Below are 15,763 nucleotides of genomic sequence, written 5' to 3'. Positions count from 1 at the left end.
GTGCAACAGGAGAAAGCTATTATAGAAGCCAGAGATCAGACAATCAAGCAAGTACCTGCTGTTGCCTTAAAGCCCAAGCCAAGCCATCGAGAAGAACAGCTCTTGAAGATCATTGAGAAGCAAGGGGAAATGTTTGCCCAACTTCTAAATACCCAGGCTAGGCAAGTAGAGCAACTAAACCTATTTGTTGAATCAGCCAATGAAAGGTGATTGTGGAGACACGGAGCTCAGTGGGTGCTCTCGTCCACTAAAACCCGCCGCCTTTAGAAAGACAGCGTGGCTCAGGGCTCATCCCAACTGAACGCCGGCCTCCTTAACCGTGGGCGTAACACTACTCAGACAACACAGGGTGAGGGAACCACAATAATTAGACTTTATTGGATCCCCAAACAATTAACGGCACATAACACATAACCAGCAAAACACACAAATGTAACAGGCAACAGTGTCTCACCCTTCCGCTGGCTCACCAGGGATTAGAATGTCCGTGCCTCAGAGCTTCCAGGGCCACTTACTCCAATCCAGCAGCACCCCGCTTTCGGCGGGCACCCACCGAGAAAGGAATAGTGCCGGATTTAGGAAGCTGGCTGAGGTCTGCAAAGTCTGTAGCCAGGTGACCAAATTGTCCCAACCTGGGTTTCTTCCTTAAGTAGTCCTTGGTTTGATGATATAATCCTGGCAGCCGGAGTCGAAATCCCTAGACTGTGGATATGCTCTCCAATCGGAACTGGAGTCCCTAGATTGAAGCCACAAGGTATCCTGATCCTCTAGCCAGCTCCTAAGAGCTTAGACTGGATCCATCAGCATCCATCAACAACAACCACATGGTGACTTAAAGAAATCCCTTTTATAGCCATAACCTTCCCTTAGGATACACTGCGTCCTCATCGGATTGGTTGGACAAGATTGCTTCTCCCATTGGATGAATTTCAAGCTATATTCAAATATCCAGAGACAAGGGTGGGACAGGTATGTTACATCACATCTAGCAATTCACTTAGTAATACAATGGGAACTTTGCATAATTGAGTTATCTGGGTGTCTGGGCTCCAGTGGCCAACACAATTGCAGGAGTCAACAAGAGCCTTGTAAAAACAATGTCCAAAGTCTATAAACAAACTATCTTCATGTCTGCCTGAATCTTAAGAAATTTAACCCATGAGAGTCCATGTCGTCACAGTGACAACTTGAAGTTGGACGAGTAATGGTCAGCTTTGCAATGGTGATATGGAGGAAGCCGGATGCTTTGTGGGAATCTTAATCATATGCCTAGTCAAGACTCAAAACGGTGGGGTTTCGGTCTTTCCTCCACCAAGAGAAAAGGTTGTCTGGAGCTGGACAGTCCTGTATTGGGCACCCTTCAAAATCAGAAGTTTCTACCTGTGAAGTTGAAGTTGTGTCACCGAATCTGAGGCAATATCGTTCCATCATTGTACTCAGTTTTCGGAAGCCTCAGAGGAAGCATCTGCACATTTGTTGTACCAATTGGCTAAGGTGAATACCTGCTCTCTGCCACCATTGATGCAAAGTGGGGTCGAGAAGGCTCAGCAGGAAGATCCTTCTGTAGGGGTAGTTTGATGGCCCATGAAAAGGGGTTGCAGGCCTGAGAGGAACGCACTGAGGACAGAAAAATCCTTAGTTGTGAGAAATGGATTGATGTATTGAGAGGTAAAGCGTCAAAACGGGGCAGTCACAGACAGTTGGCGCTTCCCCCTCTGTTTCGGAAGATGGTAATGAGAGTGCTGCATGATGACCATGGGTGATAACAAGACTACTGATTGTATACCATGCAATGAATGCTGTCAGAACAAAACCCAAAAACAATGGTGGAATTGTTATTTCACACTTTTTTTTTCTTTCAACTAAAATGGTAAAGTGGTGTCATTGAAAACTACAAAAAAATCAATTCCTCGTACGGCCATGTAGACTAAAAAATAAAAACTTCGCACTGAGAGAAGGGGCAATGCCGCGAAACACCATGTCTGCAAATTGAGATTGTGGTTTGGCTTATATCCTAAGGGGTACTTCTCACATAGCGAGATCGCTGCTCAGTCACGGTTTTTGTGACCTCATTAGCGATCTCGCTGTGTGTGACACTGAGCAGTGATCTGGCCCCTGCTGTGAAATCATTGCTCGTTACACACTGCTCTAGTTCATTTTTTGGACGTTGCTCTCCCGCTGTGAAGTGCACATCGCTTTGTGTGAGAGCGAGAGAGCAACGATCTGAATGTGCAGGGAGCAGGGAGCCGGCGTCTGGCAGCCTGCGGTAAGCTGTAACCAAGGTAAATATCGGGTAACCAAGGGAAGGGCTTTGCTTGGTTACCCGATATTTACCTTGGTTACTAGCGTCCGCCGCTCTCACACTGCCAGTGCTGGCTCCCTGCACACGTAGCCAGAGTACACATCGGGTAAATAAGCAAAGCGGTTTGCTTATTAACCCGATGTGTACTCTGGCTACAAGTGCAGGGAGCCAGCGCTAAGCGGTGTGCACTGGTAACCAAGGTATATATCGGGTAACCAAGCGCTTGGTTACCCGATATTTACCTTAGTTACCAAGCGCAGCATCACTTCCATGCATCGCTGGTGGCTGGGGGCTCGTCACTCGTGAGATCTACCAATCAATCAATGAATTAGTAAGGGAGTTTAACAATAACAGTAAAGCCTATATGGAAAACTCCACACATAGATATATTTAAAAGAAGATTTTTATTAAATATCCAAGATTTTAAAAACACTTAAAAAAGGAAAAGGACACGATCACCTTGGTCCAAGCGGTAACAAAGTAACAAATTCACAATCAAGACTCCAGAGTCAAAATTAAATATGATTTAGTACATATAGATAGCAACCGAGTGGCCGTAAAACACTAGTAAATAAGTATAATAAATATAAATAAAGTGCAAAGTTTTTATTGAACCGCAAGGTGGCTAAAAAGCACCAAAAAGGTAAGCATGAATAGAGATATAAAGTGTAATGCAAATGTATAACAGCTAGATGGCAGTAGATAGCAATGCATACACAAACATCTAGGTGGCAGTGGAGAGCAAGACCACACAAATATAACTATAAAGGTAAAAGATCTTTGATAACCACTAGGTGGCAGTAAAGCTCCATAGAGAAGGTACTATTAAGGATATGAGATTAATATAATGAATAAAGTACAATGCTTATAGTTATATAGAGTGCATGCTCTCACACAACCACGTGGTAACATAAGACGGCGTTTCGCCGTCGCTTCCTCACACACCCCTTGTGAGGAAGCAACGGCGAAACGCGCGTCAAGGGGCGGTCCTTGCGGTAATTATTCACACACTTTCTTTACTCCTTATCTTTATTTTCCTTAGTCTATTGTCTTTGTGCGGTTCAGGTTTTTTTTTCCTTTATACGCTGTTTAGTATGAGACATACTGTATAAAAACCTGCCTATTCTGACTTGGACTCTTTAGTACGGTTCTTAGGCTATGTGCCCACGCTGCGGAAAATGCGCGGATTTTGCCGCGGATTTCTCGCGGAAAAGCCGCGGATTTGCCAGAAATCTGCAGCACAGCTACTCCCCAGCCATTTCTATGGCATTTGGGAAATGCTGTGCCCATGCTGCGGATTTTTCGCAGCGGAAATCGAGCGGATTTTCGTGCGGAAAAATCTGCAGCATCTCAATTATTGTTGCGGATTTCTCCGCAGAGTCCCATATACTTACCTGCCTTGATAGAGACCCGAGTCACTTCTCCGTCCGGTGTAGCGGCAGCGGCGGCAGCTCGGTGGATCCAGCCAGGTACAGGAAGGAAGAGGTGGGCAGGGCCTGCACGAGCTCCGGTCATGTGACAGCCGGAGCTAGTTCAGGCCCGCCCACCTCCATCACAGTGAACCAGACGCTGCCTGCCAGTGACCCGGCCGCCGGAAAGCGAGGTGCTGCATGCTGGAGGTAAGTATGAGCACCCCGATCACTGCAGCACTTGTTCTGCATTGAGGATGCAGTGCCGAAGCCATGGTACTGTATCCTCAATGCAGAATGCCCGCACCATATCCGCACGACATTCCGCTGTATATCCGCAGCATTGAAACAGAGAAAGTTCTGTTGCGGATTTCTGGGAGCACCTGCGGAATGTCTTGCGGATATATCCACAGGACAATGTCCCCGTGGGCACATAGCCTTATGTTACCACGTGGTTGTGTCAGAGCATGCACTCTATATTTATAACTATAAGCATTGTACTTTATTCATTATATTAATCTCATATCCTTAATAGTACCTTCTCTACGGAGCTTTACTGCCACCTAGTGGTTATCAAAGATCTTTTACCTTTATAGTTATATTTGTGTGGTCTTGCTCTCCACTGCCACCTGGATGTTTGTGTATGCATTGCTGTCTACTGCCATCTAGCTGTTATACATTTGCATTACACTTTATATTTCTATTCATGCTTACCTTTTTGGTGCTTTTTAGCCACCTTGCGGTTCAATAAAAACTTTGCACTTTATTTATATTTATACTTATTTACTAGTGTTTTACGGCCACTCGGTTGCTATCTATATGTACTAAATCATATTTAATTTTGACTCTGGAGTCTTGATTGTGAATTTGTTACTTTGTTACCGCTTGCACCAAGATGATCGTGTCCTTTTTCCTTTTTTAAGTGTTTTTAAAATCTTGGATATTTAATAAAAATCTTCTTTTAAATATATCTACAGTTAGGTCCAGAAATATTTGGACAGTGACACAAGTTTTGTTATTTTAGCTGTTTACAAAAACATGTTCAGAAATACAATTCTATATATAATATGGGCTGAAAGTGCACACTCCCAGCTGCAATATGAGAGTTTTCACATCCAAATCGGAGAAAGGGTTTAGGAATCATAGCTCTGTAATGCATAGCCTCCTCTTTTTCAAGGGACCAAAAGTAATTGGACAAGGGACTCTAAGGGCTACAATTAACTCTGAAGGCGTCTGTTACGGTTGCTGCGAGCACTGGAGACTATGTCCAGATTTCTTGCTACTGCACATGTGCGAGCGCCGGAGACTAAGTCCTATATTGGAGCCATTGCACATGTGCTGGTGACATCATCGCTGACACGAGGTCACATGTCTCTGACACCTTCTATGCCGATTGGTCGCTGGTCATGTGCTTGTGATGCCTTGCTCGGTGATAGGCCAGCATGACGTCACTCCTGTCGTTCTGGCAGCGGATTGGCTCTGGTGTCCTCCATCTTGGATGAGGCACAGAGTCTATATAAGACCCTGACACATGCCGCATGGCGCTCAGTCCTCTTGGTTCATGCATAAGAGTAGACGCTCTGTGCGCGTTCCTCTAGGCATTCCTCTGTCTATGCTAGGTGAGCGCTACCGGCAGGGTAGCGTTCTTATACCTTACAGCTTCGGCTGCTGTCCGTATCCTTACCTCTTAGGGGAGCGGACATAGGCAGGTGCCTGAGGCACATGGTCTGGCTGGGCCTTGTGGTTCGACTCGTAGGTGGACGTTGCCGCTAGGGTAACGTTCCTTATACTGCGTCTGGCAGTTGTTCGTATCCTCGCACACTAGGGGAGCGAACAGAGGTAGGAGCTTTGTGCGGCTTACTCTGCTGTTCGTCTCTTTTGCACCACTAGAAGAGCGGACCTATGCAGGTGCCATATCTAGTGGTTCGTGTCCTCGCACACTAGGGGAGCGAACGCAGGTAGGAGCTTTGTGCGGCTTACGCTGCTGTTCGTCTCTTTTGCACCACTAGAAGAGCGGACCTAGGTAGGTGCCATTTCGCACACATTGCCTTTGTCTCTGTGATTATTAACAGAGATCATTCCACACACCCTCCAAGTAAGGGAGGAATTGCTTTACTTTCTTATTATATCCTTCTGTGAGTTAACAGAGGTATTGCACTCTGCCATAGTCTGCAGCAGAGTCTTTGCACGGTGGACCCTGACTGTCTGATACTCATTTAGGTTATTATCAGACAGCCCCCCGTAACAGCGTCTCCCTCGTTAACCTGTAATCAATGAAGTAGTTAAAAGGTCTGGGGTTGATTACAGGTGTGTGGTTTTGCATTTGGAAGCTGTTGCTGTGACCAGACAACATGCGGTCTAAGGAACTCTCAATTGAGGTGAAGCAGAACATCCTGAGGCTGAAAAAAAAGAAAAAATCCATCAGAGAGATAGCAGACATGCTTGGAGTAGCAAAATCAACAGTCGGGTACATTCTGAGAAAAAAGGAATTGACTGGTGAGCTTGGGAACTCAAAAAGGCCTGGGCGTCCACGGATGACAACAGTGGTGGATGATCGCCGCATACTTTCTTTGGTGAAGAAGAACCCGTTCACAACATCAACTGAAGTCCAGAACACTCTCAGTGAAGTAGGTGTATCTGTCTCTAAGTCAACAGTAAAGAGAAGACTCCATGAAAGTAAATACAAAGGGTTCACATCTAGATGCAAACCATTCATCAATTCCAAAAATAGACAGGCCAGAGTTACATTTGCTGAAAAACCCCTCATGAAGCCAGCTCAGTTCTGGAAAAGTATTCTATGGACAGATGAGACAAAGATCAACCTGTACCAGAATGATGGGAAGAAAAAAGTTTGCAGAAGAAAGGGAACGGCACATGATCCAAGGCACACCACATCCTCTGTAAAACATGGTGGAGGCAACGTGATGGCATGGGCATGCATGGCTTTCAATGGCACTGGGTCACTTGTGTTTATTGATGACATAACAGCAGACAAGAGTAGCCGGATGAATTCTGAAGTGTACCGGGATATACTTTCAGCCCAGATTCAGCCAAATGCCGCAAAGTTGATCGGACGGCGCTTCATAGTACAGATGGACAATGACCCCAAGCATACAGCCAAAGCTACCCAGGAGTTCATGAGTGCAAAAAAGTGGAACCTTCTGCAGTGGCCAAGTCAATCACCAGATCTTAACCCAATTGAGCATGCATTTCACTTGCTCAAATCCAGACGTAAGACGGAAAGACCCACAAACAAGCAAGACCTGAAGGCTGCGGCTGTAAAGGCCTGGCAAAGCATTAAGAAGGAGGAAACCCAGCGTTTGGTGATGTCCATGGGTTCCAGACTTAAGGCAGTGATTGCCTCCAAAGGATTCGCAACAAAATATTGAAAATAAAAATATTTTGTTTGGGTTTGGTTTATTTGTCCAATTACTTTTGACCTCCTAAAATGTGGAGTGTTTGTAAAGAAATGTGACAATTCCTACAATTTCTATCAGATATTTTTGTTCAAACCTTCAAATTAAACGTTACAATCTGCACTTGAATTCTGTTGTAGAGATTTCATTTCAAATCCAATGTGGTGGCATGCAGAGCCCAACTCACGAAAATTGTGTCACTGTCCAAATATTTCTGGACCTAACTGTATGTGTGGAGTTTTCCATATAGGCTTCACTGGTGAGATCTGCCTGATTGACAGTTCACCAGCGACCATGTATCGACGCACCAGCAATCCTGACCAGGTCAGATCGCTGGTGGGATCGCTGGAGTGTCGCTAAAGTGTGACGGTACCCTAAGTCATATGGCAAGGTCGTTAAAGGGTCGATATTGACTTTTAGGATTGCTACTTCCAATAGGCGGTGCTAGCGTTCAAGTGTTTGTTGTCACGAGTGTGTCATGGCCTCAAGTGATCTCTGAGGGATCTGGGAACACCTCGAATTATTGATCGCAGATCCGCTTTAATGCCCGCTCTTTGTTTCAACTGACTTGGAGCGAATTTAGTTCCATCTGGTACTGAAGGGGTTAAGGTGCATTTCTATCCTGCAGTGATCTAGCAGGTAGTTGTAAGCTCAGCTGCAGCCACTCCCTACTGCTGTAAAGATCCCCTCCTCACTCCACCCTGTGTCGGCTATATCTCAATCCTAAAGCTGCCCATGCGGAAAGAGCTTGTCTTTGCTGAGCTGTGGTGTTGTTACAGTTGCAGCTGTGAAGGTCCCGCTAAAGAAACCTTGGAGTTCGCATTGTTGTGTCTTTTCCCCACCTGTTTGTCTTGCCTACCTCTTTTTGGCTTATTGTAGTGGTGAGATAACCTCTCGCTTGGCCCTCACTACTTAGGGAAAGTTTAGGGTCTGCGAGGGCCAAGGCACGTGATCAGGGATGGGGGGGAACCCGTATAGGGATATTAAGGAGTTCAGGGATCAGCCTCAGATGATTAAGAGGTAGCCCCCTCCCCTCTCTAGCACCAGGGCCCACGTTCCCAGTGTACCCTGTGTGTTGCGGTGATCACTGGGAGTCCCCTCTACACCTGGCAGACCTCGGTAGTCACTGTGTGACACTCCTCCTTTCTGAAGAGGCAATCTACATATTTAATTTCCCAGGGGAGGATTCCAGGCGTTTAACTCTCCTCATTCTGGCATGCCAGACCTAGCGTGTCACTCTCCACATAGAGAAACCTTATGTCATGGTTCTGGTCAGCGTTTTTTAGCTCTCTTGCATTCTTTTCCTTGAGTCCTGGTCAGATCCTGTGTGGGTATGGAGGGGTCTGTTCATTAAAGCCTCGTGTCGGGTGATTGCTTTATCTGGGAGCTGTTTCACCCGGAACGTCGCCAGTGATAGTTCCTGTTTTTGCAGTGTACATGTCTGGTTCTGTAAGTGACTGTTCTGATCTTGTCTCGCTACTTCCCTGACCTATTGGCTTGTTCTCTGACCTCGGCTCTTCTCGCCCCCTTGTACTGATGCAACCTCCCAGCTTACAGACCTCAGTTTGTGCCCTGACTCTGGCTCAACTCTCTCCGTTGTACTGATGTGACCTCCATGTGTACTGACCTCGGCTTTCTCTGACTTTGACTCCGCCCCCTCCTTTGTACTTGCGTGACCTTCTGGCTAGTAGACCCTCGGCTCACAAACAGACTCTGGTTTCTCTCTCTCCTTCTGGCATTTGTTAATTCCTGGCTCTGACCCCCCCCTAACTTGTTTGACTACCCTACACTAGGTGTGTCTGGCGACACCTAGTTTTCCAACCCGGCTAATCCACTCCACTAGTGTGCCTGGTGACACCTAGTGGTTTGGTGTCTTATTACACCGCGTTCACTGTGACGGGGGTGTACAAGAGAGCAAAGGATGGACGAGGCCGAGGAACGATCCAACAGGTTTATTAACAGGAATACAGGAACAGCACACGATTAGTCCACATAAAACAGATTTGGGGGCCCTTCCCGACAATCCTCGGACCGGATAACAAAGCAATCGTCCTTACAGTAGTCCAAAGAGTTCCACACAATCCCACGGGCCGCCACACAGGCCTAGCTCCGTCCGTGTCCACAGCCACCCAGGCTGGGGCTCCTGCTCTCTTCAAGTTTCAGCTCACTCTGAAGTTACAAAAAGGGAAATGCATTGTCTGGGCTGCTTGACCAGCCCACCATGTTTGTTCAGGGGGTAGGGGTCACACATACTATCATCAATGGTTTGGTCCATCACAGGGCTCCAATATGTCTGCCAGCCACAGTAGATGAAGGGATCCCCTGCTGTGCAGAACAATGACTATTCCTTCACTGGCCAATGCAATTACAGATTAGATACACAACTCTGGATAGAAGAGGACAGGCTATTTACATAATCACATTAGATGCCAAGACTACAATTGTATGAGAGAGACACATTGAGACCAGTAGCTCCCCCAAGAAAATACATGAATTACAACTAATACAACCAGGGAAATATACATATCATGACATAGTATCACAGCATATACAGTGAGAGGGTAAATTACATCTTCACAATCCCTCCCCCTCCCAACTTGTGTACGTACTAGGGACCTCTACAGGTCACTGGTTAAGTACACACAGGCAGAGCGTTACTTACATGTGGCTTCATGCAGCCACGAATTGGCATCGTAGCTCTCCCACATCATTGCCCAGGAGAACAGCTGCAGGCAGACCACCCATCACCCCAACCACACATCGCCTTACCCCAAAACCAAAGTTCAGATCCACAGTGGCTGTGGGAATAGTCCTCCATTGTCCACCAGCCAGTTCAATAACAATCCCAGGTCCTCTATGGATTGCCTCAGGCCGAACCACTCGGGGATCAGCCAGTGTGAGGAAAGCACCCGAGTCACAAAATCCAACAAGTCTCTGTCCATCCAGCACAACCTCCTGCAAGTGCTTACCTCGATGAGCAGAAGTCGTCATAACTGCGGGTCGCACCCCGTAAACTCCTGGTGGTGCAACATGGGGGGCTGAGTCACTAGGCCAGTCCTCACATAACGGTGCCACATCTTCCTCCATGGCACTGGGCTGTAAATAATTAACAATCCGATTGGGTGCAGGATCAGTCCTCATTTGAACAGCTGGGCAGGAGACTTGCCGATGCCCTGGCTGTCCACATTGATAGCATCTGAGCTGGGTCTCCCTCCATCCAAGGCGTCCTCTTGGGTAAGGGGTAGGGGAACTTGGAGGCCGGCTCCCACCTGAAGGTGCTGTAGGGGTTTGAGGATGATTCCTCCATGGGCTGGCTGGGCATGAGGCCTGCAAATGCCCGGGATGCCTACAAACATAACACCTGCGCTCTGTTACTTCCTCTCCCCGGCGTATTCCAGAAAGTGCAGTAGAAGCAACTGGAGGCACATTAACACGGGTATCAACATGTGGTGGCTTAGAGGAACGGGGAACAATGGGGACAGAATAACTGGGGGCATCCGGTGTTGTGGAGCTGTTAGGCGTCTCTCCATCCTCCAACAGAACCCTCCACTGAGGCTTGATGGTGAGAGCCTCATCAGCGAGAGCAGCAGCTTCCTCCACTGTCGCTGGTTTTCTCTCACGCACCCATTCCCGGATCTCAGCGGGGCACTGGGCAAAGAATTGTTCTTTTAGGATGACCTGCAGGAAGGTCTCCCAAGATAAGGCCTCCTCTGCCTCCAGCCAGCGATTACATATTTGTTTGAGTCTATGAGCATATATCTTAAAAGACACTTCCCCATCACAGGCTAAAGCACGGAACTGAGTCCTGTAAGTGTCTGGGGTCACAGCATAATGTTCTAGAATAGTCTGTTTAATATCCGCATACTCACAGTTCCACCGAGGGTCCATAGCTCTATAGGCTTCAGCAGCTCCCCCCTCTAGGAGCCCAACCAGATGCCGGACACGCTCCCTGTCCGGGACTTCCATTAATCGACACTGATGCTCAAAGTCCTGGAAGAAGCCCTCAATGTCGCCTGCAGCCTCATTAAACGGCTTAAAGTCTTTGCGGGACACCCTGGGAAGTTCCCTCATGATGGGTGCTGGGGTTACAGTCTGTCTGGAACCTCTCGCGGCTTCCACAGCGAGCTCCTTGTCCAGCAGTGCCATCTCCTCCATCCTGCGCTCCTTCTCTTTAGCTCCATGCATGGCCTCCCTCTTATCTTCTATGGTGGCCTCATCTCCAAGCAGTGCCATCTCCTCCTTGTACCACACAACCCATTGACTTTTTTGGGTATTCACCTCCGGCTGCCGTCTTTCTTCCGTTTGCTGTGAGGATCCTTCCTCCACGTCATTTTGCGAACAGACTCCTTCTAGCGCCTCAATCAGCTGCTCCTTGGAGAGTCCCTTGAAACGAACTCCTACTTCACGGGCCTTTGATTGCAGGCTCCCCAAAGTCCAGGTCTTGTACTCTGCAGTGCTGGTTCCTGATGTTGAGCCATTGTCCTCCATTCCTTCTGCTCTGATCCCAGCGCTGCCAACCAGTTTGTGACGGGGGTGTACAAGAGAGCAAAGGATGGACGAGGCCGAGGAACGGTCCAACAGGTTTATTAACAGGAATACAGGAACAGCACACGATTAGTCCACATAAAACAGATTCGGGGGCCCTTCCCGACAATCCTCGGACCGGATAACAAAGCAATCGTCCTTACAGTAGTCCAAAGAGTTCCACACAATCCCACGGGCCGCCACACAGGCCTAGCTCTGTCCGTGTCCACAGCCACCCAGGCTGGGGCTTCTGCTCTCTTCAAGTTTCAGCTCACTCTGAAGTTACAAAAAGGGAAATGCATTGTCTGGGCTGCTTGACCAGCCCACCATGTTTGTTCAGGGGGTAGGGGTCACACATACTATCATCAATGGTTTGGTCCATCACAGGGCTCCAATATGTCTGCCAGCCACAGTAGATGAAGGGATCCCCTGCTGTGCAGAACAATGACTATTCCTTCACTGGCCAATGCAATTACAGATTAGATACACAACTCTGGATAGAAGAGGACAGGCTATTTACATAATCACATTAGATGCCAAGACTACAATTGTATGAGAGAGACACATTGAGACCAGTAGCTCCCCCAAGAAAATACATGAATTACAACTAATACAACCAGGGAAATATACATATCATGACATAGTATCACAGCATATACAGTGATTGGGTAAATTACATCTTCACATTCACGTCATCACACCTTACCCCTTAGATTAAAGTGAATATGGGGATTGTCATGGCACACTTTAAGTCTGAAATGGATTAGAGACACCTAGGTAAATAAATTTTTTGTTAAAATATATCTTTTTTTGCCAAAATTAAAGCATGCGTTTTTGGCATTATAGTGAGGTCAAGAGGTTTCCTTTTGCTCTCACATCCAGACCGACTAAAAAAAAAAAAAGAGTCAAACAATAAATTTAATTTATTTTTTACATAGATTAAGAGGTAGCCCCCTCCCCTCTCTAGCACCAGGGCCCACGTTCCCAGTGTACCCTGTGTGTTGCGGTGATCACTGGGAGTCCCCTCTACACCTGGCAGACCTCGGTAGTCACTGTGTGACACTCCTCCTTTCTGAAGAGGCAATCTACATATTTAATTTCCCAGGGGAGGATTCCAGGCGTTTAACTCTCCTCATTCTGGCATGCCAGACCTAGCGTGTCACTCTCCACATAGAGAAACCTTATGTCATGGTTCTGGTCAGCGTTTTTTAGCTCTCTTGCATTCTTTTCCTTGAGTCCTGGTCAGATCCTGTGTGGGTATGGAGGGGTCTGTTCATTAAAGCCTCGTGTCGGGTGATTGCTTTATCTGGGAGCTGTTTCACCCGGAACGTCGCCAGTGATAGTTCCTGTTTTTGCAGTGTACATGTCTGGTTCTGTAAGTGACTGTTCTGATCTTGTCTCGCTACTTCCCTGACCTATTGGCTTGTTCTCTGACCTCGGCTCTTCTCGCCCCCTTGTACTGATGCAACCTCCCAGCTTACAGACCTCAGTTTGTGCCCTGACTCTGGCTCAACTCTCTCCGTTGTACTGATGTGACCTCCATGTGTACTGACCTCGGCTTTCTCTGACTTTGACTCCGCCCCCTCCTTTGTACTTGCGTGACCTTCTGGCTAGTAGACCCTCGGCTCACAAACAGACTCTGGTTTCTCTCTCTCCTTCTGGCATTTGTTAATTCCTGGCTCTGACCCCCCCCCCTAACTTGTTTGATTACCCTACACTAGGTGTGTCTGGCGACACCTAGTGTTCCAACCCGGCTAATCCACTCCACTAGTGTGCCTGGTGACACCTAGTGGTTTGGTGTCTTATTACACCGCGTTCACGTCATCACACCTTACCCCTTAGATTAAAGTGAATATGGGGATTGTCATGGCACACTTTAAGTCTGAAATGGATTAGAGACACCTAGGTAAATACATTTTTTGTTAAAATATATCTTTTTTGCCAAAATTAAAGCACTCGTTTTTGGCATTATAGTGAGGTCAAGAGGTTTCCTTTTGCTCTCACATCCAGACCGACTAAAAAAAAAAAAAGAGTCAAACAATAAATTTAATTTATTTTTTACATAAATATTAAATCTCAATAATCTTTTTAGGAAAATTATCATTATAGTGTATGATTTAAAGCATGACTTTTTTTTTCCAATTTTTTCCTAGTGTTTCAATGTTCAAACTTTTAGTAGTGTTTTTATATTGAAAACGCATCCAATTTTAAGCTCTGAAAATGCAAAAACGCAAGAAAAACGCATGCGTATCTCCTGCATTTATGTGGTCAAAACCAATTTGACAATGACAAATTCTGCCAGAGGATGCGTTCATTTCTGCAAGGTACAGAATGCAATGTGTGCACATGGCCTTAATGTTAACTTCTATCGGAAATCCGCTTTACTGTTTCCAGTGGTTTTTTAAACTTTTTTTGTTAAAGGTTTTGAAAAATATCCAGTAGATAAAGAAGGTGCCTGTTACTTCTCTGAAGCGGATCCTAATGAATCTGCTCCAGATTAGGCACTGATTAATCAAAAGGCTATTAGGTTAAAAAAATAAAATCATCTTTAAAAAATTTTCACAAATCTTCACGAAGCAGAAAAAATCTTCCAGAAACACCCTAAAGAAAGAGAGATTGAAAAAAATTTCTCTTTTAAGAACCAAGCCTTAAAGGGAACCTGTCATATAAAAAGCACTATTAACCTGCATATGTGGGTTTAATCTGTAGATTAATAACATTCTGATCCTGCCTGGCACCTGTACGGAGATCCCCGCTATCGGGAGGAAATTGATTTTATTCCTCTCTGCAGCCTCTGACTTTCAGTTACAGGGGCGGTGCCGATACAGATTCAATCACATCTCGGCGTCTAGTGAGTTTCGGCTGTAACCGCTCCGCTGGCACTGACTGATAGCTGGCGCAGCATAAGAGCTCAGCATTAGTGCCGGCTGTCAGTCAGGGCATTGGGCGGTTACACCCGCCACTGACTAGACTCTGTGAGCCCACCCCTATGACTGTAAGCCCCAGGCTGCCCGGAGGAATAAAGTTAATTTCCTTCTGGCTGCAGGGCTCTCGGTACAGCCCCTGGGCAGGTTCAGAACACTAATAATCTGCAGATTAGCTCCATATCTGTAGGGTAAGAGTGTTGTTTTACATCACAGGTTCTCTGTAGAGCATCCCTATCAGATTTATGCCAAAAAAACACACTGAAAAATGAAGCATTACCTACCTCAAGGGTTAAAATCCGTTTCTCGATGTAGCGTATGAGGGGTTCATCTTGCGCTGAACTTGGAGGGGTTGTGTGCGCCACCAGCAGGAACACAGACAGGATCCGAATGTAGATATAGTCCATACTGAGCTCTTTACAGTCTCTGTGGCCGGGGAGTCTTGCCATACACAGGACGGAGGGGCGCACTATCGTATGTGGACACTTTAAGAAGGGCTTCAGGATTCACAAAAGCTGCTTGTGATACAAATTCTTTCTTCGAGGAGCTGCCAAATGTTGTGATCAGTTCCATATGTTCCAACAAGAGTCAAATCCTTACCATCTGCAACTTAGGAGATTTTCGTTCTGTGCTTCATGGTAGAAAAGGTAGCACAATACAAAGGGAGTTGTATTATAAATTTCTATCTACGATTGTAGTGATGTGGGGCTGAATACCAAAGTGATTGTCTCAACTCAGGAACCCCCATTCTACAATTTTGGTCAATGTTATAATGTTGTTGGCCCCCTGAATATTCTTCTACATACAGTGTGGAAAATAAGTATTTGATCCTCAGCTGATTTTGCAGTTTTCCCACCTACAAAGGATGGAGAGGTCTGTATTTTTTTTATCATATGTAGCTTCAACTAAATATAGACACCCCCCCCCTTCAGAAAATCCCATTGTAGGATTTATAAATAATTTTGCATTTTATTGCATGAAATAAGTATTTGATACAATAAAAAACAGAACTGAATATTTGGTAGAAACCCTTGTCTGCATTTACAGAGGTTGGATGTTTCCGGTAGTTCTTGACCAGGTTTGCACACACTGCACCAGAGATTTTGGCCCACTCCTCCCATACAGATCTCCTCCTGATCTTTCGGGTAACTCCTCCCATACAGATCTCCTCCTGATCTTTCAGGTCAC

General features: G+C 46.3%; 1 protein-coding gene across 1 annotated transcript in view; it reads right to left on the bottom strand.

Annotated features, from left to right (window-relative positions):
• Nucleotides 1-15,031, bottom strand: part of LOC142254493 (olfactomedin-like protein 3A) — a 64,239-nt gene extending 49,208 nt beyond the window's left edge. Inside the window, exon 1 of the mRNA XM_075325576.1 lies at nucleotides 14,860-15,031. Coding sequence (XP_075181691.1) covers nucleotides 14,860-15,024 — 165 coding nt within the window. The 5' untranslated portion in view covers nucleotides 15,025-15,031. The remainder of the gene's footprint in view (nucleotides 1-14,859) is intronic.
• Between the last annotated feature and the right edge of the window lie 732 nt (nucleotides 15,032-15,763).

This window comes from Anomaloglossus baeobatrachus, chromosome 10 (assembly GCF_048569485.1).
Source record: "Anomaloglossus baeobatrachus isolate aAnoBae1 chromosome 10, aAnoBae1.hap1, whole genome shotgun sequence".
Lineage (NCBI taxonomy): Eukaryota > Metazoa > Chordata > Amphibia > Anura > Aromobatidae > Anomaloglossus > Anomaloglossus baeobatrachus.
The sequence above is the reverse complement of the archived record's forward strand: the minus strand, read 5'-3'. Positions and strand labels throughout refer to the sequence as shown.